Source organism: Chelonia mydas, chromosome 9 (genome assembly GCF_015237465.2).
Source record: "Chelonia mydas isolate rCheMyd1 chromosome 9, rCheMyd1.pri.v2, whole genome shotgun sequence".
Classification (NCBI taxonomy): Eukaryota; Metazoa; Chordata; order Testudines; family Cheloniidae; genus Chelonia; species Chelonia mydas.
Window position 1 is genome coordinate 65,933,475 of NC_057855.1, and position 24,369 is coordinate 65,957,843.

The window sequence follows — 24,369 nt, forward strand, 5'->3', positions numbered from 1 at the left end:
TGGCAGGTAATCAATATATGTTCTGATGTTTGACGACCCTCGTTGTCTCACCTTGCATGGCTACATGTTTTAGTGGTCATGGAATTATCCTACCCTTCTGAAAATCCAGCTACAGCATGTGTCTGAATTACCTCCTGTGGCAGACAACTGCACACGTTTACTATACACAGTGTAATTAGTAGTTCATTTATTTGTCCTAAATGTACTGTCCTTTAATTTATTACATGTTCGTGTGTTCTGATGCTAGTCTTAATCTTCTTGTTCTTAATCTGTGTGTTTTTAATCTATTCACTATTTACTTGTCTCAACTGTGAAAATGGTTTATTCTTAACCTTTGTTTCCTATCTTTTAACTGGTCACTGATCCATGAGAGGACCGTCCCTCTAATCCCATGACTTTGCTTTACTTTGCTTAAAAGTCTTTGATGAGGGACACTGTCAAAAGCTTTCAGAAAGTCCAAAATATAAACTATATCCACTCGATCGCCCTTGTCCACGTGTTTGCTGACCCAAAGAATTCTAATTGGTTGATGAGACATGGTTTTCCTTTACAAAAGCAGTTTTGACTCTTCCCAACATATCATGTTCATCTATGTCTCTGATAATTCTGTTCTTTACTACAGAAATCAGAAATACTATAGTATCAAATACTAACTATAGTATCAGAAAAGTGGTAATATCTACTAAGTGCCACCCATTCAAGGCAATGCTCTGAACTATCCTTCACAGTAAATTGTACATGTCTTCAGAAGGTTATTTCTCTCCTTGCTTTTTCACATTATTTGATCAAAAGAGTAATAGTTAACAATGTTAACTTTACAATTATTGCCACTGGGTGTTCTTGGTTCTTCATCAAGATTCCTAAAGCTATTGTTCAAAGCTCTATGCAAACTCAGTTAGACATCACTATACTGCATTAAATACCACGCAGACCTGAGTATTTATGAAGATAAAAGAACCCCAAGGAAACTCTCTGAATAGGAGACGCTATTCAGGGCTCAGCTGAAGTTAAAATCTAATGCTCTTATTATAAAATGAGACAAAAAAGTCTTGGACTGTCTAACAGAAGAAGAAAGGGGACAACGGTATCCATTATGGAGGTGATGGTCTATCAGCACGAGCATCTCACAGAATGTTGTCTGGACTGGACATATGCTGTAAGGATTGACCTTTGGGTGAGCTCTGTACTGGTCTGGGAAGGAATTTGTCAATAAGTCCAGGCTATAGATTGATTTTTATATTTTTTCTTTTATCTGTAACTTTGTTTTCCAATCCTTTCACGTTCATCTATTTTGGATCTTTATCTTAAGCTGTGTTAAATATACTTGTATTTGTTTTTTACTACAGACACAATCAAGTGCTTGTGTCAAAGAGTGTTGAATTGAGGGGACATTGGTAAACTAGTGTGTGGTTTTTCCAGGGAAACAGTGGATTGGCATATATTGCTGGTAACCAGAACAAAAGGGATTGGGCACTCAAGTGTAACAAAGCATTGTGTGTAAATTGCTCCCCTGTAGAGGGTGAGAGAGGGGCTTACAGTAACCCAGAGTGGAATGCTTGTGTCGCCTGGAGCCAGTAGCTCCGGGAGAAGTATCCCCAGTGGGCACAGACAAGACTCCTTCATGCTATAAGTAGGTGATAGCGATTAACCCCACACACTCCAGTTAACCCAACAAAGTATCACAATGGATGTATCCAAACCCTAGTTAGAAGGAGAAAAGCCTGAGGAGCCCAGCAGAGCCCTGTATAACCATATTTTAAATAGAGTATGCCAAGAATGACCTCTCAAGATGTCCAAACTTGAGAAAATGTTGTTGTTATCAAGAACCGCCATTCCCAAGGTGTTTGTAACTCTGAGGTTCTACTGTACATCAAAAAAGCCTTTTCATGTCCTCTGCCAATACCTTAAGGAAATCCCTCAAAAGCACCACAGGCAATTGGTAAGAAGTTAACATTTTGTTCACAAAACTCAGAATGTACAGGGCAAAAAGCATTATAAACTACCTGTGCTTGCTGGCCCTCGAGCACATTGACATTGATCCTGTCCTAAGGAATGCAGGTACAGGATAAGATGCTGTATTTCAATAATGATCTTAAACACTGTCAGTGGGATATGAGAGAATGCAGATAAATCACCATAGGATGATAAGAACAATCAAGAAAAATCGGAAGGTTTCAGGAGCTACTGGAAGAAACACAAGAGAATTTCAGTGGATGTGGAATGTTTCAAGCACCTTTTCAAAGAAGTCTTTTATAAGCATTTATCTGTGACTTCCATACTTAAATAAATAAATAAATAAAAATCAGAATAACATGGTTTCACAAATTTGAGAGAACAGTTTTAATAATGTTGAAATACCATTAGTACCCATCACCTTCCAAAAACGTTGTCCCACCACCCTGACTGCAGAAAGTCTTCTCTTTCACTTTTTCATATTATTGTGCCACACAGACTGTGCATAGTATGCAGACGAAGATGAATCATGGACCTGTTCTTACTTCTATTTCATCTGCATTTGTGCACCTCAGGGGATCAGTGCTGTGCAGAGGTGTGATGTATACATGAAGATGAAAGCTGAACAGAAACTGATGCACAAACATATTGTTTGAACCTCACAGAGCGGGTGCTCTTCCCAGCATGCCCCTAATTAGCTTTCTCAAACAGACAAAAGCTGTAGTTCTTCTACTTTTCCAACAACTAGCACTAAACACATAATCAAATGTACTTAATTAAAATGCACTATACACTGTAACCATATTTTTTCTTCTACACTACACTTAGTACAGAACAGATCAAAGGGGGATACACTGGGCCAAGAGTTTTAAGCAGAACTCCCCACAGAAAATTGTTGTCTCAATATAGGCACAGCATATGCAGAAGGAAGAAAACAAAATGATCATTTATGAATAAAACATGTTTTTTGCATCAAACACAATGAATTTTGAAAGAGGTGGCTATTCTTAGTCAATCTAATGTGTAATTGTTACATAACATGACTAATATTAGTAAGTGAAATGCATATACAGCATATTAAATGTGCTAGTAGTTATAGATAAGACTCCCTTAGCCCTTTCCTAAACCCTCATTTGCAGATTTAGAAACTCAGCCCAAACAGATTTTTGTTGTAAGACTCATCTTTTGTATGCAAAAAAAGTGCAAGACATTAGTCAAAAATTTAACTCTCCTTTGGTTTCCTTGTAACTACAGTACAAGTTCTGAATTCATAATACAAAATTGGTAGCTTCCTATGGCAGCATTTTTCACATTTTATTAGAATCTGTAATTGATGCAAAAAAGTTGCAAACAATTAACAGCAGACTATAGTAAAATGAACACTGCTGTAAGAAAATGGTAAACTATTCCTTGACTTTAGCAAAGCTTTTGATACCGTCTCCCACAGTATTCTTGCCAGCAAGTTAAAGAAGTATTGGGCTGGATGAACAGACTGTAAGGTGGATAGAAAGCTGGCTAGATCATTGGGCTCAACGGGTAATGATTAATGGCTCCATGTCTAGTTGGCAGCTGGTATCAAGCGGAGTGCCCCAAGGGTCAGTACTGGGGCCGGTTTTGTTCAATATCTTCATTAATGATCTGGAGGAGTGGTAGATATGCTGGAGGGTAAGGATAGGATACAGACGGACCTAGACAAATTAGAGGATTGGGCCAAAAGAAATCTGATGAGGTTCAACAAGGACAAGTGCAGAGTCCTGCACTTAGGACGGAAGAATCCCATGCACCGCTACAGGCTAGGGACCGAATGGCTAGGCAACAGTTCTGCAGAAAAGGATCTAGTGGTTAAAGTGGATGGGAAGCTGGATATGAGTCAACAGTGTGCCTTGTTGCCAAGAAGGTGAACAGCATTTTGGGCTGTATAAGTAGGGACATTGCCAGAAGATTGAAGGATGCGATCGTTCCCCTCTATTCCACATTGGTGAGGCCTCATCTGGAGTAGCGTGTCCAGTAGTGGGCCCCACACTACAAGAAGCATGTGGAAAAATTGGAAAGCGCCCAGCAGAGGGCAACAAAAATGATTAGGGGGATGGAGCACATAACTTATGAGGAGAGGCTGAGGGAACTGGGATTGTTTAGTCTGTGGAAGAGAAGAATGAGGGGGGATTTGATAGCTGCTTTCAGCTACCTGAAAGGGGGTTCCAAAGAGGATGGATCTAGACTGTTCTCAGTGGTAGCAGATGACACAACAAGGACTAATGGTCTCAAGTTGCAGTGGGGGAGGTCTAGGTTGGATATTAGGAAAAACTTTTTCACTAGGAGGGTGGTGAAGCACTGGAATGCGTTACCTAGGGTGGTGGTGGAATCTCCTTCCTTTGAGATTTTTAAGATCAGGCTTGACAAAGCCCTGGCTGGGACGATTTAGTTGGGGACTGGTCCTGCTTTGAGCAGGTGGTTGGACTAGATGACCTCCTGAGGTCCCTTCCAACCCTGACATTCTATGATTCTATTGGCTAGGTTGCGTTAGTACATAGAACACTGCCTACTGTATTTGTTTAAAAATCACTTTGCCTATCCAGGATTGTGGAAAGTGAGTGAGTGTGTGTGTTTTCTTTAATAGGAGAGTTAATATGGACACTGACAAGTTTAGTTGGAAGCTTTCTGGGCTATCAGCTTGCACACTACTGAAGTAAAGAAATGTATGCAATATTTCCCCTGAAGCAATATGAATACAACCCACGAGGCAGTTTTCATGATATTTGCTGTGTACTGTGACTAATTTTTACGACATAAATTCCTGATCTTCCAAGAGTATGGACCATATTTATCATGGATTCTAAAAGTTTAGTATACAGGAGACACTGCCTTTGGCAGATGTCAGTTTAAATATCTGAATGGCCAAAAAGTATTTAATTCAAAACCCACGACAGCAGCTTTTGATTCTGTAAGACTAAGGTAACTGTTTAAGAATACTTACATATTGTATTGCAAAATTAAAGGGGTTTACGCAAGGACAACCAGAATTATTAGGAGTATGAACTCTCACATGGAAAGAAAAAAAGATAGTGATTGTTTAGGACTCAAATAACAGAGGATATGATAAAATAATGAATGAATTAATAATGAATAAAATATAGAATAAATAGAGAAGGTAGATCAAGAAATTCTGATCTCAGTGTCCCATATGCAAAAACAAGGGGACATTCAATGAATAGAAAAGATGGCAATTTAAAAACTGATACAAGGAAATATGTTTTCACAAAACACAACTATGAAATTCACTACCACAGGAAGCAGGATGGTGTTGGGACCAAAAGTTTAGGAAAATTCAAAAAGCAATTGGATAACAAGAATATCCAGAGTTACTATAGTTAATGCTAACAAATTCTGGAAGGAATATTGACCCTCATGCAAGGTATAAGCCAGTGGTTCTCAAACTTTTGTACTGGTGACCCCTTTCACATAGCACCCCTCTGAGTGCGACCCCACCTTATGAATTAAAAACACTTTTTTACATATTTAACACCATTATAAATGCTGGAGGCAAAGCGGGGTTTGGAGTGGAGGCTGACAGCTCACGACCCCTCCTATGTAATAACCTCATGACCCCCTAAGGGGTCCCGACCCCCATTTTGAGAACCCCTGGTTTTAGCCAATCTTTAGCTATTAAAGATTAAGATGAGTTCTAAAGTGAGAGAGGGGCAGGGGGGGAGGTGGCGGCCTACTAAATGATTTCTTAATCCCCTCTCTAAAGCATCAAGTGCTGGCCATGCTCAGAGACAAGGTCATGGACCAAACAGACCGCTTGGTTCTGATCCAGTATGGTAATTCCTGTGTCCCTATGCACATTTATTAAGTAGTGAATTTTGGGTTCCAGTACATTTCCTAACATATGCCCACAACCGACTTGTGAATAACTGGAATTCTTCCAGTATAGTCATTAGATGTCAAGGTTTATATGAAATATGGAGAATGAATTACTCTATAATCGTTAAAAGCCCTAAGGATGGTCCCTATGGGCCAGGGTTAATACATTTGAATACAGTGGTATTGGAAACCTTACACAATCAGTGCTCTCAAACCAGACATTGTATTAGCTCTAAATTAATTTTTGTGAAGTATATTAAGTTTAACTATAATACATATAATAAATAGTTAAAGAGACAGATAGACCAATCCATTATAAAGGCCACAGAGGCTGGCAATAAAACAAAAAGGGTTTTTAAAATACAGGGTCATCTAAGTTTTCAGCTTTTAATTTTTATTTCTTATTGAAAACAGTATTTCTTATACAAATCAAGCCAACATTATTTCACAACTCCACATTGTTTGTCATGAGAACCACTAATGTTGTAAAGATTTAATTAACTTTTAACATTTTTGGTGGACGGATGAACAGAATTATGGCAGACAGACTGTACAGCAGCACAGCCAAATTATATACGGTCATATAGATGATGTTGCTATTGACTCTATTGTGTGTATATATATATAATTTCTCAAAAAGTAATTTTCATTATCAGAATATAATAATTTTAAAGTAAATCAAATTGGGAATTTATACTATTTGACCATGCCCATTTCATGTACTGTTTTTTTGGTGGGGTTTTCTCAAATGCGTAAGATAGAGTGAAGGATCAAGTTCTCTCCTGATCTAACTCATGTTTAGTTAAATACTTACACCAGAAACTAATATTTAGGGCCATGGTACATTTTTTTTTTATAGTAACCCTTCAATACTTTACAAAATGCTAAGACTTTTGTACGACACAATCACTAATGAAAATTTAACAATTGGGGGTTTCCACGTGACATATTTGGAGAAACCTGTTGCCAAGTTCTTACATAAACAGCCACATATTTAGAAACAAACAAAAAATCAGCATAAATATGATATCTCCAGAAAGAACTTGGGAAGTTGTTTCCAAAACAAAAGGGGGAATAAAAAAAAAATACATCTCTTTAACAAACTCTTGACACTCACTAACTACTTATTTCCTTTAAGTGCAGAACATATTCAGTGATTGCGTGGCAAGATCGGTACTGGAGATCTATGGATATCAATAACTACTTGGCAATTTCCAAGTGTAGTAGAGATTGTACTCAAAGTGAGACTGCAAATCTGGTCTCATGCAGGTTTTAAACAAGTTTTGTATGATAAATTGTACAGCCAAGAATTAAGGGCAAAAAATATTAAAAAGTGACAGAATGGCCAATAATAAAACTCTTAAGTTAACAGGCAGCACTAATAAGATATAAGAAAGAATCAAAGTTCACACATCCATAACAATGAAAGGAGACAAATTATTAATATGACAATGTGAACATACAGACAAAGGAAATATTTTTATCTTGAAATTTAACACATGCATACAAGAACAAACAATTTTACTGCAGGGGAGGAGAGGGAAATGTTGAGACTAACCAGTGCAAGACCCAATTTAAGTAAACAAAAGAACAGAATAAAGATGGAAGAAGCACTATTATTGTGAGTGTACCTGATCAGATCATTTACACTTCAGAGGGCTTTTGGTATGGCAAACTATGTTTTATGTTTAGCTTTATTTTGCTTATTGTGGCAAACGAGGGAATTATGTGTTTTTTTTTTTAATAAATATTTTAGGCACTTCATTTTATCACTTTGCTATTATTCTGCCTGACTGCAAGGAGTTCAATCAAAAAAGGCTGTTAAGAAGGGAACAAAATATTGGCAAAGATAAGGTAGAGTCTAGAAGGTACCAAGGATCCTTAAGGAAACAATACGGAAGCTATAAATTGGGGAATGACCCTACCTGACTCCAACCAGGCTGGCAATTTCTCTTTCCAGAAACCTTGGATCCAAGGGGTTACTAAAATCGTAATGATGCGGGTCTAGGTAAGAAGCGTGAGGGGATGGGGTGAGGAACTTGAGTGGGCTGTCAGAGGCTGTCTTAGGGGCTGACAGAGACACACTGAGGAAGATACACAGGAACTGAAGCAAACAGGCTCTCTATCACCAGCCCTGAGATGGAGGTAGTTGCACTGAATAGAATGTACCAAAGCTTGCAAGGAAAGATTAAGGTTTAGGCAAAGAGAAATATGAGCATAAACCTTTATTGGTTTTGTACCTTTACTCTGCATACTGTGTATCTTTCCATGAATAAATCATACTTTGTTTGAAGATGCTGTTTTTGAGTCACTATAATCAGACCTCTAACCCTGCCCTTGAGCTATGGGGGAGATGTGTGTGTGTGTAGCACAGTGCTGCCAGAACACCACTGTGAAGAGAGTTGGGCCTGTTGGCAGTAAGGGGGGAGAGTAGCAAAACCTATGTACTTGACAGGAACTAAAAGAGGCCTAAAGCACAACTGACCCTATGACTGTGACATTAGTATTTTAATTGGGATCTTTAATTTCTTTAGAAGGACTTGTGCCTAGAAAGGTACATGCTCACCAATTGTCACCATTAATACATCACTGTTTACCCACATTTACCACACTGATATTTGAAATAAGAAAAAAAGCCCATTCATTCCCCACACTTTAAACAGATCAAACTTTTGATACCACCTAAACAACTTTAAAATAATATTAAGTGATGGCAGTTTAATACCTACTGTGTGAAAAAGAATTAGAGGTGGCTTTTATTCTCTGCCAAATATTGGGATAAAGTGTAAAATTTCCAAAAGTAACTTAAAGTCCTAAATGACATTCATTGAGACTTAGCCTCATGAAGATTTCTTGAATATTTGTTTTTAGCACAACGTTATGGTCCACTCTTACCAGCACTGACAGATATGAGTTACATTACATAAATGCAGAAAGATTTGCAGAATTGGGCTCCACAGTGGCAGCTTACAGTTTTAAATGCTCCTTAGTTAACGGTTGGAATAGTTTTCATGTTAAATTATGATAATGTTGGGTATTAACATATAAGACAGATTCAGTAAGGGTCAGGCTCTGAGTTCCTGACTCAGTTTTTTCTCAAGCAAACTTCCACTGATTACAGCACCTCAGAATTTAACCCAGTATTTAAAGGGTGCAAGAGATCTTTCAGGAAGATTTTGCCTTTTTAAAACCAGGCAAGTGACCTAACATTTAGGTTTTGTAAAGATAAATTGTTTAAAGACGCTGGACTAAATATGAGCTTTTTTAATTTAGTTCCAGTAGAAATTGTTTTTTAATTAAATAAATTGTACAAACAACAAGCGACCTCTATTTTTATCTGTTTTACTGGGAAAATGATAGAGAGCATAACCTCAACCTTTTTTTATTCCGGTACCTTTTTGAAGCACAGTTTCTTATTCATTTGATAATACTGAACAATGCAAAATACAAGAAAAAAAATTACTCTGTACTAAGTCTATTGTTTCCTTGATTATAACATCAAAAATCACAGGCTTGTAATATGGAACAAAATATCTGTAAATGTGTAACACCACTTATAGTAGTTACCTCTGAGCAGAGACTGAAGTGTTTTGCTGTTACTTGTTGATCAATAAAGTTAGCATTCAAAAACATAGGCAGTATTTGTCTGATTAAAAAACACAAGACACTACAAAGCTGACAATGTGAATGAATACATGGGTAAAGACCTGACCAGTAAAACTGCGTTTTGGTTTCAAACCCCCAGTCATCATCTATCCAAACAGTCCTGGAAAAATCCTTCAAAATGTCCAATGACTACTAATTTAAGGAATTTTTATACTTCTGAGGACTTGACTAACTGTCCTGTAAAATTAAGATGTCTTGGTTTCCTTGCAATTTGAATTAGATAATAATGATTTAAGGAGATCTGACTTTTTGATTGTGTATGTTGTGATTATATATATGAACAATAAAGCAGGTCTTTAAAACCATTAATGGGGAGCTGAAAATTATTGGGATGCTGATGTTATAAAACTCCTTGTGTGAAGTTCAAAGTACTTCACTGTAATGTGCTGTGTTACCTCACTCCCCTTAAAAGCAACCACTCCCTGTACCTTTTCCCAGGTCAATAAACAACCAGAAGAAGAAAAATCCATGAGGATTATTAATGCTTAGAGGTTACATAATACTACAATCTAAAATTAAATGATCTGAGAGCATTCCATACCAATACAGATAAAAACTACTCTAGATATATTCTCTACATGCTTACCTTTGCTTGCACTCTCAACATGTTCCAGTTCATCTGTGAATTTTAAGATGTCCCGATAATTCTCTTCACAGATTTCAGCCAGAAAATGCAAGAGTGTTGTTTTTTGATTTGATGATTTAGTATCTCTAATCTGCAAAGATAAGAGCAGAGTAAAGACATAAGGAAAGAATACATTATTTAGCTTTATGAAACTGTTTTCTTAAATCTACTTTAAGATTTATTTTAATTCACTTAATTAAAGATTTTAGTGAAAGTTATCTACATTTCCAACTTGTGAATGAAACTAAAAATTGCTATGATCCTCAAAATCATTTATTTTAAAATTAACCTTAGTGTGGTTTCTAAAACAATGTTAATCATATAAAAGATCTGAAATATTTGAAAAATCCAAACTCCATAAATCTTTAATTTTTTTTTTTTTTTCAGAATACAGAGATGCGTGGTTCTGCACATCCGTTTCAATGTCAGTTATGCTCAGTATGAAGTGCAGAGATGGTCCACACTAAGGGGAGGACTGAATGTTGAAACATTGTTAGTCTAGAAGTTAAAATATTGTTAGAAATTGAGTAAGTTATTCAATTCACCTTTCTAAATGAATTCCAACTTCTAAAGCAATCCCTCTGCTGCATGTATTCTGGGATACAGTGCCCCCTAATCTATGTTTGCTCTTTTAAGCTTTCAAGGGAGAGGTTAATGGAGCTTCTTCCCATCATAAATCCCAATTACTCATTTAAGCAAAATCCAATACATAATAAATCAATCAAGGTGGAATTATATTAGTGTTTCATAACCTATTTGGTTGGTCTTTCACAGAACGTTTGAAATTAAGAACTAAACAGCCCCCTCCCAATCCCCCACCCTTTTCTGCAAAAAGAGAGGTGAAAAGCCCAGGAGATCCAGACTGGCTGGCTAGCAGGAGAATGAGAGAGGGAGTAGTTTCAATATCTCATCATGCTTTCTGCTCTCCCATGGAAATGTCTCTACAGGAGCTTGCTGGAGATTCTTCAGACTCAATGAGAACAAATGGGAACATGGCCTCTCTCCATTCCACTGTTCCACCACCAACCATATATGGGGGCTCCTTGCCCGGTCTGAATCACTCCCCATTGAAAGAAACTTACGGACAGCAAGAATCATGGGAAAGTTGTGGCACTGCTAAGATACATGGGTTCTGACAAATTTGCAGATAACCACTGATTTTGGGGCCAACCCCTATGCTAATTCCCATGTGTATGTGTTTGGGTGTCTAACGAAGAACCCTGTGGATCAAAGGGAATCATCAGATGATGCATTTAAGTCTCAGCTCAGAGTTTCTGTATCCCACCCAACAATGAAGGATTCCATTTCAGATGGCAAAATTTGGTTAACTCCACAATGTGAAGAAAAGGGAAGCAAAACATAACAGTGGTATCTACTTCCTCTAAAAATGCAACAAAACAAAACATCATCCAGAGGTCTCACAATCTATAACCCTCTGACCACTACATACAACTACAAATACTTATGCTACACAGTCTGTTCCACCTTCTATTTAGCTGTGACACACTAAGTACACTTCTCAGACCTGAATAAGAGCTCTGTGTAAGCTTGAAAGTTTGTCTCTCTCACCACCAGAAGTTGATCCAATGAAAGATAGTGTCACCTACCTCGTCTCTACGTCTCCCACCCATACAGGTATAACTCAAAAGTGTTTGTGTGTATTCATTTTAGATTTGGCCGATATAGAGGATGTAATTATTACTTGCTTGCAAGGATACTAACAGCACAGAATAATGCAGATACAGACTGCACATAATTATTTTCAGAGACTTTTTCATCGATGAGCATTACTATCACAGATGAATTTGTAAATGCTTTTTAACCCACCTTGACATCTAGTGCTTTGTCTAATACAGACTAAGCTACAGCATATCCTGCAAATGAAATCAAGGATTTATTTTAAAAGAATACATAAATATGTGCACAAAATCTCCAGTTTGTTGTCTCATTCTGTAAATTGTTAGAAGTTATAATTCTATAATCCTCAGATGACAGGTTTGCCCCGCTGATGTTCATTTTAATGCAGGCCTTTCAGCTTTAAGGATTTACCCTGTTAAGAATGAGTACACTCCATAAACAGGTTTTTAAAAATATAGGATATTGAGGCAATTAGAAAGCAATTTAATTCATACTGATTTGGTTACTAAAGACCAAAAAATGTTCAGTAATGGTATGCAGTATAAATCAGGTCTTAATGTATTACTGCACCATCTCCACAAAAGTCCCCTCCCACCCAATTTCTTTAAAAAGAAAAAAACAAAAAACACCTAAATTCAGTTCCATAGCCACTAAATTTAAAAAGTAAACTAAGTTTAATTATTTCTTCAAAGGATTTAACAAGAAAAGAAAGGTTTATTTTTCAGTGTTGCATCATCACAGAGTAGGTAAAACTGAGTTAATTCAAATAGCCAAAAATTTATCTTCCCTTCAGACTATCAGAGCTGTGTTCTGTGGCACGAATAAAAATACTATACTAAGTCTGTGTTGGTATTTTACTGGACTACTTAAACACCTTACTATATTCTCATACTGTTAAAAATCTTGGACAGTACTGTGTGTCACAAAGCTGATCAACTGAATTCTGTTAAGTGTTATTGGGCTGACCAAATATAGTTTAAGGATTGTCAATGACAACAAAAGAGAAAGCATGCAGTGAAATCTACTTGTCTAGGCACTCCTGCTGCTCAGATGGAAACAGTGAGAAGACTGATTTAATGAAGTTAATCTTTGCCTTTTGCACTGTATACTGGGCTCACTAAATAATATCTTTATTTAATGCACCGTCTTCAAGGTATTTATAACAGTTAGGTAATAGAGCTAAGAACATATCAAACGAATATTATTTTCAGGTGGGTTTTCCTTTATAATTTTTACTATTTAACAAGTTAAGACCCACAAAATAAAACAACATGAAACTCAGTCCTGAAGTCCTACATAGGAAAAACATCTAACTTGGCTGAATTAATCCCCAGTGGAACTCGACTGACAGGTGTTCCACAATGGGTACATTTATGCCATTGTCGCCATTATCTTTAGTGTTATGTTTTAGGCTTCAGAGGTATGGCTAAGATTTTGTCTTGGATATTTAGTAAAAGTCACGGACAGGTCACGGGCAAAAAAGAAAAAATCATGGAAGCTGTAACCTGTCCGTGACTTTTACTAAAAATATCCCTAACAAAATAGGGAAGTGCAGATCCTCACATGGCCTCAAGTGGGGCAGCTATGCAGGGGCTAGGAGCTGCCTGTAGCAGCTGGGGGCTGTGAGATACCCCTGACACCTGCAGCTCCGTGGGTTCCTTGCTGCTGCTGGGTACCCCCGCCACATGGAGGGCCAGGAGCTCGGGGTTCCCCCACCACCCATGGCAGCCGGGAGCTATGGGGTACCCCACAACCAATGGCAGCTTGGAGTTCCGGGGGGCTGCCAGAGACACTGGGGGTACCCCACAGCTCCCTGTCCCCACAGACTGTAGGGACCCTGCAGCTCCCAACCACCGCAGGCTGAAGTCCTGGAGGTCACTGGAAGTCACTGATTCTGTGACTTCCACAACCTCCATAACTAAATCATAGCCTGAACTACAGATAATCCAACTGATTACCAGCAACAGGCAAGCAATAATAAAAAAACAGTCATTTACATTCAGTGACAATTAATCAAGCATTGTCTAAACAAGTAATGATCAGTATGACTGGGACATTAGTAACATGAAGTTTCCTAATAGTTTCCATTCTAAGGCCTGTTTTCAGTCTCTCAGAACTTTTAATCTCTTAGGCTGAAATTTTCAAAGTCTTGTCTTTGTCATAGACTTTGTCGGAGCGTGATTTTTGACCCCTGATCAGAAACAAATAGTACAGCCATTTTTGAGTTGAGTTTAAATAAAATACAATCTATGACCTCCCTATCCCACTGCTCTAGTGCAATATTAGTAATATATGGTTTTAAAGTCAAAGTAGGAATTTGGCTGGAAACTGATCATCATGGATGAGAGATACTTTTTGAATGTTCCAGTAAAAACTGGTTTTGATTTGGCCATGTTATAATGCTTTGAGATTCACACTTTGTAAGTCTGTAGTACACAACACTTACTTCTGATTCTCCTACCAAGATTCAGATTTAACGTAGGTTGTGTGACATGCACGTGGCCGCACACACACACACAAATACAGAATGAGCATGCCGGATTCTTTGGACACACTACGAATGCTCTGAGGGTGAAATTAAATCATTGCACACAATAAAGACATAAGTCCTAATCACAAATTAAGTCCACTCACTGACATTCCACAATCTTGGGATGGCCTTTTGCACAGTGATGAACTGCACACTGAACAAGGTAGGGCTCGCTAGGGTGCAAGTTTTAGATGAACAAATACATTTAAAAATGAGCCACAGATTTATGCTGCACTATGTTAAATAGCCAATGAATGGAGAAAAGACTGTGTAAGTCAAGAATCAATGTAAGTGTTTTTCTGAGCAGATAGGTATTTGTTGAAAAAGCATGGACACCTGAGATTTAGTCACTGTCTTCTCAAACTGAGAAATGTCTTATTTGGGCTATAAGATAAAAGCTACATCTGAAATATAACACTGATTTTTTTAAAGATGACAGACAAGGAAAATAGTGGCAGATGAGAAGATTATTTTTTTCTCATTCTCTTTACACTTCTCACTGTAGAGAACTACTTCGAGGCAGATTTACAGCACATTAACATTAGAACAAATACCTATTGAAATAAAGTCAGTAAAGCTGATCTTATTTCAAGGGAAGTAAAAAAAAAACCCCAAAACAACCATATGAAAACACACTTTAGTAACACATCATTAGAGCCAAATTGTTCCTAGGGCTTATGTGGCCATGCAGTGGAGTCGGCGGGAGTAAGAACTGTCCCTCCACTATCAGAGCCCCCATTAGTGTCCTCCAGGTTTTGACTCCAAGCATTGCTGGGAACGCAAGGGATGCATCCAAAATGTTCCCGCATGGGAACACGGGAGAAAACAGATGAGTAGTAGGCAAAGCATTAGCTGGCAGAATTTGCTCATCAAACAGGATAGTGGTGGTATGCTGCAGTTCATAAAGGGGAGCCCCTAATTACTCCTTTCCCTTTCTGAATGCATGTGCTCGGCTGTGCTATCTTTAAACATTAAAAAACACTCCCTTCCATAGCCAGGAGGAGAAACCAGGATAGCCAATTATCAAAATACTGATGCTGCATAAAAAAAGCTGAGCACAAAACTGGCAAAGTGTGTTGCATCCCATCTAATGGATGCTTCTGGGCTAGAGTTGCCAGGTGTCCAGTTTATGACCAAAATGCCCAGTCGAAAAGGGACCCTGGTGGCTCCGGTCACCACTGCTGACCGGGCCATTAAAAGTCTGATCAGCAGCACAGTGAGGCTAACGCAGGCTCCCTGCCTGCCCTGGCTCCGCGCAGCCCCCGGAAGCAGCAGCATGTCCCCCATTTGGCTCCTATGTGTAGGGGCAGCCAGGGGGTTCCACATTGCACGCTGCACCTGCCCCAAGTGCCGATTCTGCAGCTCCCACTGGCCGAGAACTGCAGCCCGTCCGCCTAGGAGCTGGAGAGGGGACATGCTGCTGCTTCCAGGAGCCGCCTGAGGTAATAGCCGCCCGGAGCCTGCACCCCTGACCCTTCCTGTGTCCCAACTCCCTGCCCCAGCCCTGATCCCCCTCCTGTCCTCCGCACCACTCGGTCCCAGCCCAGAACACCCTCCTGCAACCCAAACCCCTCACCCCCTCCCACACACCAATCCCGAGCCAGCCAGGTAAAAATGAGAGAGTCAGTGAGGGTGGGGAGAGCAAGCAACAGAGGGAGGAGGGGACTGAGTAAACGGAGGGTGGGGCCTCAGAGGAGGGGTGGGGCAGGGCAAATGGATTAGATTTTGTGTGAATAGAAAGTTGGCAATCCTACTCCGGGCACTGGGACACCTCAGTGTCTCCTGTTCTCTAAATAGCCTAGTCACCTGTGGGCTGTAATACTTTAGTCTAATTTTCGTTGTGGGGTTTAGGTGCGTGTGGTGTTGGTGGCCTGTGATATACAGGAGTTCAGACTAGATAATCTGGCGGTCCCTTCTGGCCTTAAACTTCATCATCTACAGAGAGTAATACCACAGTACCTGCTACCAATTACACCTTTAGCCTAAACATTCTGGGTTCCAACTCTGTTGATAGCCCACATAGGGGTAATTATGGTTTTGGGGTTTGTTTTTTAATTCCTTTTTAGAGAGATGTAGGAAATTGCATGCAAAAATGACTTAACAGAAAGTGAAGGTTCCTAAGTCAAGCACTCAAAAGTAAGTGAAAGCCAGAACTAAGGTTGCCCTGGCAACCTTATTTTATCCTTGTTGCATAGGTGCATTGTAATGGTGTTGCCCACTATCTCATAGGTAGTCTGTGGCAAAGCCAAGAATAGAACATGCCTCTGTTGTGTCCCAGCCCAGTGTCTTTAACACAAGAAAACATCCTTTCTGTTCTTGCAACCTTCTACTTTAGTCATCATTAGACTATGCACTTGTCAAGGTTCCTCCCCCACTCTGAACTCTAGGGAACAGATGTGGGGACCTGCATGAAAGAAAAACCTCCTAAGCTTATCTTTACCAGCTTAGGTCAAAACTTCCCCAAGGTACAAAATATTCCACCCTTTGTCCTTGGATTGGCCGCTACCACCACCAAACAAATACTGGTTACTGGGGAAGAGCTGTTTGGACACGTCTTTCCCCCCAAAATACTTCCCACAACCTTGCATCCCACTTCCTGGACAAGGTTTGGTAAAAAGCCTCACCAATTTGCCTAGGTGACTACAGACCCAGACCCTTGGATCTTAAGAACAATAAACAATCCTCCCAACACTTGCACCCCCCTTTTCAGGGAAATGTTGGATAAAAAGCCTCACCAATTTGCATAGGTGACCACAGACCCAAACCCTTGGATCTGAGAACAATGAAAAAGCATTCAGTTTTCTTACAAAAAGACTTTTAATAGAAATAGAAGTAAATAGAAATAAAAAAAAAATTCCCCCTGTAAAATCAGGATGGTAGATACCTTACAGGGTAATTAGATTCAAAACATAGAGCACCCCTCTAGGCAAAAACCTTAAGTTACAAAAAAGATACACAGACAGAAATAGTTATTCTATTCAGCACAATACTCTTCTCAGCCATTTAAAGAAATCATAATCTAACACGTACCTAGCTAGATTACTTACTAAAAGTTCTAAGGCTTCATTCCTGGTCTATCCCCGGCAAAGACAGAATATAGACAGACACACATACCCTTTGTTTCTCTCCCTCCTCCCAGCTTTTGAAAGTATCTTGTCTCCTCATTGGTCATTTTGGTCAGGTGCCAGCGAGGTTACCTTTAGCTTCTTAACCCTTTACAGGTGAGAGGAGATTTCCTCCTGCCAGGAGGGATTTTAAAGGGGTTTACCCTTCCCTTTATATTTATGACAGCACTAAATAGAGCATGACTCTCGTAGAATAAATAATATATGATCATGTAATTAAACCTCTAATAAAGGGTATTCCCAAGGAGATCAAATTAAGGTAACACATTTAGCTTTAATTCAGGCATTTTCTACCTTGCAGCCATAACATTATCTTTTAATGTACTTCTTTGTATGCAATTTCCTATATAAGTCTTTCATTATTTCATGATAAAAATATCACACATACTGCCCCCCATGGGCAAAATCCAGGGATAAAAGGAAATCTTGGAAGTCTTCATTGCGTGCGCAGGAAAAGAGAGGATTCATTTACATAAGGTCCTTGTTTTCCAAACAGCTCCACACCTACACCCCAGGCAGTAAGCAAGAATCCTATTCAAATCCACTCTGCTTCATGCTCAAACACCATCAGGATTGGTCATTCCAGTCTCCCTTTCTCCCACATTAGCATGTAATTTGGCAGAAATGCTTACAAGGTAAGTATTGTTTCAAATGTAGTAAATTGAAAGAAATAAAAGTGAGACTAAGTTCAATATGCATTTAAATAAATACAGTTTTACAGTTTGGAAATATTTTTTAAAGTTATGCAAATGTGTCAGTCTGAATCATTAAATTATTAAAGAATTGAAGAACGGAAATGATAATACTACACTATCAGAACTGCTAATATACCACCAATTAATATAACATATTGCAATTTTAATTGTAATTTTCATTTGGCCAGTAAGTAACTGATCTCACAGTGTAATAAAATCAATGCTATCTCCCTCATCTTTAATAACTTTATGAAATGGTGCAAGAGTATTAAAATCTTAACACAGCGGCACTTGTTTATACAGGGCTTGCAATGCACTTTACTAATTTAATGCAGTTCTAGTTTGGTGCAGTTTTTCCGAGTTCATTTATAGCTAAAGAAGAAGTTGCTGGTTAAATGCTATCAAGTTTAAATATGGATAACTGATTTTTATGACAAAGTTATTTTTCATAATACGGTGATTTTTTCTAAATTTGCTCAGATTTATGAAAGAGATCTTTGTGTGCATAGTATAATTGATACATTTCACTAGAGCAACACAATGCTTAATAGGAATTTATTAAGAACAACTTTCAGTTGAACGGCAAAGCACAAAATTGGAAAATCAATAGTAATAGATACATTGTCAAAAACGTCAATGATTTAAATGATTTAAAATCTCATACAAACAGAACATAAAACTTGTGGCATGGACATACCAATCATCTAGTTTCTGAACTCTCCAGTCTTCAGGTCTATGCCTCAGAAAGAGATAAATCTTCCTTTATGTGTAACATTCTGGTTGAGTTTTGAAGCCATACATCATGCCACAGCCATCTGTAAAAAGCTTTAGAGGATCTGCTTTTTGGTTTGGCTATTTGGGAGCATAGAGATTGAAGCAAATGTCAACTTGAAAAGCAAACTTCATTCTGAAAATTTTTTACCTACCATTGTTACAAATGACACCTAAAAATACTGTAACTGGAAGACTGAAGATAAACTATCCAAAGCACAAGATATTTTTACTTTGTGTATTTGACAGCACTTATGAATAGTAAGTTTCATTGTTTCCCCACCATGGTCAGTCACTTTCCCATACATTTATGTGGGTCTTTTACATATCAGCAGGGGGGAGGTAAAAAAAACATTATGGAACTATGATTTCAAAAATACACAAAATGGCAAGTTCAGCACCAGAAAAAGAGAGAGAGAGAGAGAGAGAGAGAGAGAGAGAGAGAGAGAGTGTGTGTGTGTGTGTGTGTGTGTGAGAGTGAGAGAGAGAGAGAGATCTATATCTATATATTTAATTGACTAGATTTCTAGTTGGCTGTATCTTTAAATGAACTTAGTTTTTCAAATATTCTTTGCTACTAAATGTCTATTCTTCATCCAACTACATAAATATGGGAGACTGGGAGATAAGTACATGGTTTGCATGCCACCTCTACTATCAGTGCTTATGTAAATGTTTATGTAAAATGAGCTTTCTGAAATGTCTTTAGTAAACCGAGAGCTGTCAAAGGATTTAATAGAAGAGAAAAATAACTTTCTAAAAGTCAAGTAACTTAAAACATCTCTATCCTAAATGCCTGATAGGGACAGTTGGGTGAGGGTGGAGGATGGCAAGAGAGACTATACAATTGAATAGCGATGAAAACAAATGTGTTATATAGAATTTTCTCTACACAACTTGTAGCAAAGTTGTCAACTCAGCATGCCCCCTCCTTCTGGTTGGATGTATCATTGAAGCACCTTTTATCTCAGTTTCCCCCACATTCATTTGGACTTTGCTGAACATAAGAGTGACTTTGCCCTCTAGCCAGACCACTATACAGTGTTCAGCCCCTTCTGTGGACTCAGAGTCTTTTTCCAAAAATCCAACATAAATATAAGCACAGCCACACCTTCAACCCAAACGGTCTCACAGCTGGCAACCATCTTGTCAGAAGCATGCCTCTGGTGCTTTAGACTGTCCTTCTGTTCCTCAATCCACACAACAATCCAGGGACAGGCCCACTACTCCTCACACATTCAGCTTGTGTGACATTACTGACGTAACCTGTGACTGTATAGATCATTGGTGCAACTACAGTTATATATTTGCAGCAAATATTGTACAAAGGTTGTCATGTAAGGTGTCTATGGAAAAGGTTATGATTTGCTAATTATGATTATGCTACCTGTGTGTGCGTGTGTACCATTTTTTGTAGCTGAAGTTCTGAATATTGGCTATGTACTTGTATATCAATGTGTTTTAATTCTAAAGTAGCCTTAGTAAAGCATTTGGTCAGCTTCTTGAAAAAGGAATTTACACGTTAAGTGCCCAATCAAGAAACACTTAACTGACAATAGACCTTGGGAGACTCCAATCCACATAAGAAGTCTTCCTGAAGACATTCAAGAGAGCATATGGGCAATGGCTACCACCTGTAGCCATGTGACTCCAAACTCCATTTTGTGGTAATTTTCCACAGTAAAAACAAAGAGGTGTTCTTACACCTGGAGGAGACTATAAAAGGCAGCTGCCTCATCTCCATCTTATCTTCAATCCGGCTTCATACCTCTGGAGGAACTTTGCTACACTGAAGCTTCGAACAAAGGACTGAATGACCCATCCCAGCTGTGGATGTACTCCAGAGACTTGATTTGAATCTGCAGTTTATTCTATCACTGCTACAAGCCTGAACCAAGAACTTTGCTATTACTGGATGTAATTGATTCCATTTAAGCAATTCTAGCTCTCATCTATATCTTTTTCCTTTTATGAATAAACCTTGAGATTTTAGATTCTGAAGAAGTGGAAACAGTGTGATTTGTGGGTAAGATCTTATTTGTATATTGACCTAGGTCTGGGGTTTGGTCCTTTTTTCTTTTACTGGGGTGTAGGTTTTCATAACCATTCATCCCCATAACGAGTGGCATTGAGGTGATACTGGAAAACTGGAGTGTCTAAGGGAATTGCTTGTGTGACTTGTGGTTAGCCAGTGGGGTAAAACTGAAGTCCTCTCTGTTGTGGCTGGTTTGGTGTGCCTTAATAGCAAAGGAACCCCAGCCTTGGGCTGTAACTGCCCTGCTTTAAGCAATTTGTCCTGAATTGGCACTCTCAATTGGGACCCACCAGAACAGCATCGTTCCAGCTTGTCCTCCAGCTTGCCCCGGGAAAGCATTTCTGCTCTTATCTCCTTCCTCATTCTCAGGCTTCCTTCAGGCTGCTTCTCAGAGACACAGGTAACTCCCCACATCCTCTCCTCCATTTTTTGTTTTTCCTCTACAGATGCTTACCCAACTCTTTAGGGAAACAAGCCCTGCTCTCCCCCAGCTGGGCTTTATTTCCAATTAGGCCTGTAGCTCTCCTGATATAATGAGGCAGGTTAACCCAGCCTTTCAGGCCCATATTAACCCTTTCACGGCCTGTGTGAGTAAAACACATCACACAATTTAACAACTTACACATCAAACATTCTTTCTAAAGAATTTGTAAACCTACCTATACAATTTCATAGAGGAATTGGGGAAAACCAAGATGCAGGGCATCATTTGCAGGGGAAGAGGAGGAAATGTGACAGAGAGAAGGAAATGAAGAACAACCTCCTACGATATTCAAAATAAATTGAAAAATTTGCTCTTCATTTCCGTCTGTCACATTTCTCACCCTTCCCCCCCAATGCTTCAGTGCATCTTGATTTCTTCCCTACCCGCTAGATACGCTGGCAACTTCTCTTCCTGCTCTCCGAGACACAAAGTACTACTACTCTGGTGATGACGTGCACCTCTTTGAAGAGGATTTTATTTTTTTCTCTTCCTACTATGTAGCAGTAGCCCCAGTAGAGGCTGTTACAGAAATCTAAATTCTTTCAAATTTGCAATGAAGAGTCTATGCAACAGCTGTAGACAAAAGAGAAGAGTTAACACCATATGAAAAAATACAGACAACTGCTTGAGGATGAGTTACATACGAGTTACATAGAATTTTCCTGTAGAGGTAGGAAAGGATTAAAAAAACACACCAAAAGCTATTTCTGAGTTTAGGAGAGATTTTGTTGAAGCTTTGTAGTTTACCTTTAAACTAACTCTTAAATAATGTAGGCCTCAATTCTGCAACTACTTCTATGTATAAATTTATTTTAGTGACTAATCTCACTGACTCTATGGAACTACTTGCATTACTAAAGATATGCACATGCCTAAGTGTTTGCAAGATGAGGGCCCCAAGCCTTCTCAGCCAAATTTCCAGCAGTTTAAACTTGTACAAAACTAGTTATGATTGTGTGCACTGTTTTGGATTAGATGACAAATATAATAAAATCAGGGACCAAAATTATGGTTGCCAACCCTCCAGGATTGTCCTGGAGTCTGAAGCAAGAGCAGTAACTGATGTTCTTCGAGGTGAGTGGTGGTTTGGAGTGAGGGGCAACAAAATTGGTGGGGGAATTGACATTCTGTTGAGGAACAGAAACCACGGTTGTCTAGGCCACGATGGGGCAATCAGAATTACCGTGGCACCATCTGTTCATATCTTTGTCAGAACTCTGTGGAGAACAGGTATCAGGGGAAATGCATGTACTAAGTCCTGGTCCCATAAGATCATGAATGCATCTCCCAGGGAATGTTTGCCCAGTCCCGCTCTGAATTCGGGACATTTCGTGTTTTTTGCAGTTGCAAAAAGGTCTATGGTTGGGTAGCCCCAAATGCAGAATATGCTGCGGATGACTGTGTCATTTATCTCCCATTCATGGTCCCAGGGAAAGCACCTGCTTAATTTGTCTGCTGTGGTATTCATAGCCCCGGGAAGGTAGGCAGCTGATACCCAGATATTGTTTGCAAGGCATCAGTTCCAGAGTTTCATAGCTTCTGTGCAAAGCAAGTGAGAGTGATCTCCTCCCTGCCTGTTCACATAGAACATGCAGGCAATGTTGTCTGTCATTATCCGTACATGTTGGTTCTGGATCAATGGTAGGAAGTGATGGCAGGCGTTGCGTATGGCTCGAAGCTCTAGGACGTTTATGTGTAGGGAGGTTTCAGTTGGAGACCATAGCCCTTGTGCTGCATGGTGGGACGTGTGCACACCCCACCCTGTGAGGGATGCATCGGTAGTCATTATAAGGGATGGAGCAACCCGAAGAAAGGGGACTCCAGAGCAGAGGTTGGAAGGAACTGTCCACCATAGGAGACAGTCTTTGACTCTGAAAGGTATGAATAGAAGCTTGTTTAGAGGGTGTACATTCAGTCTGTAAATCGTGGCCAACCAAATTTGCAAACACCTCATGTGTAGTTCTGCATTTTTGACCACAAAAGTCCACGAGGCCATGTGACCCAATTGTCGTAGACAGTCTAGAGCAGTGACCTGAGGACTGTTGTGAAGTTTCGTGGCCAGTACTTTTATGGTGTTGAAGCGGTCGGGCGGGAGAGATGCTAATCCCGTCCAGGAATCAAGGTGTGCTGCTACAAACTCCAGGTGCTGGGTCAGAGATAACATGCATTTGTTTCTGTTTATTTGTAGGCCGACGGATAGGAAGCAAGCGACGGTGAGCTGCATGAATCGAAGCACTTTGTCGAGCGTTGCGACTTTGAAAAGACAATCGTTGAGGTAAGGAAATATTATGACCCCTTGTCTCCTGAGGTAGGCAGTGACTACAGCTAGGAGCTTGTAAAAAACATTTGGGGCGCTGGATAGGCCAAAGGGTAGCACCCTGTATTGAAAATGGGTTAAGCCATGGGTAAAACGAAGGAAACGTTTGTGGGTCGCATGTATAGTCACATGAAAATAGGCATCCTGTAGGTTGAGAGCTGAAAACGAATCGCCCTTCTCCAGCCCTGGGATTATGGTGGTGAGGGTAACCATTTTGAACTTTTGTTTTTTACTAAATTTGTTGAGCCGCCTGAGGTCAAGGATTGGTCGCCATCCCCCGGACTTCTTTTCGGTTAAGAAATAATGGGAATAAAACCCTTTCCCCTCTGTGTTCTTTGGGCACAAGTTCCACTGCTCCCAATAGAAGAAGGTGTTGTACTTCTTGGAGGAGCAGTTGCTCATGAGAGGGGTCCCTGAAGAGGGATGGGGAGGGTGGATGGGTAGGAGGCAAGGATATGAAAGGGATGGAATAGCCAATTGTGACGACCTCTATAACCCACTTGTCGGTGGTAATGTTTTGCCATTGATGGGAGAATGGCCACAGGTGGTGTCCAAAAATAGGGACATAGGGTGTAAGCACTGAAGTGGGAACGTTGTTTTCTATACACCCGACTAAGGCTTCAAATCTGCTTATTAGTTGGAGGGGACTGAGATGCTGCCAAGGAA

At 39.5% G+C, this 24,369-nt stretch overlaps 1 protein-coding gene across 9 annotated transcripts in view; it reads right to left on the reverse strand.

The window, feature by feature from the left end:
- DIAPH2 (diaphanous related formin 2) overlaps nucleotides 1–24,369 on the reverse strand; it is an 811,416-nt gene that overhangs the window by 389,560 nt on the left and 397,487 nt on the right. For all 9 annotated transcript variants that reach the window (XM_037908252.2, XM_037908255.2, XM_043522784.1 and 6 more), the window contains one exon: nucleotides 10,070–10,199. In XM_037908252.2, the coding sequence (XP_037764180.1) occupies nucleotides 10,070–10,199 (130 nt within the window). The remainder of the gene's footprint in view (nucleotides 1–10,069; nucleotides 10,200–24,369) is intronic.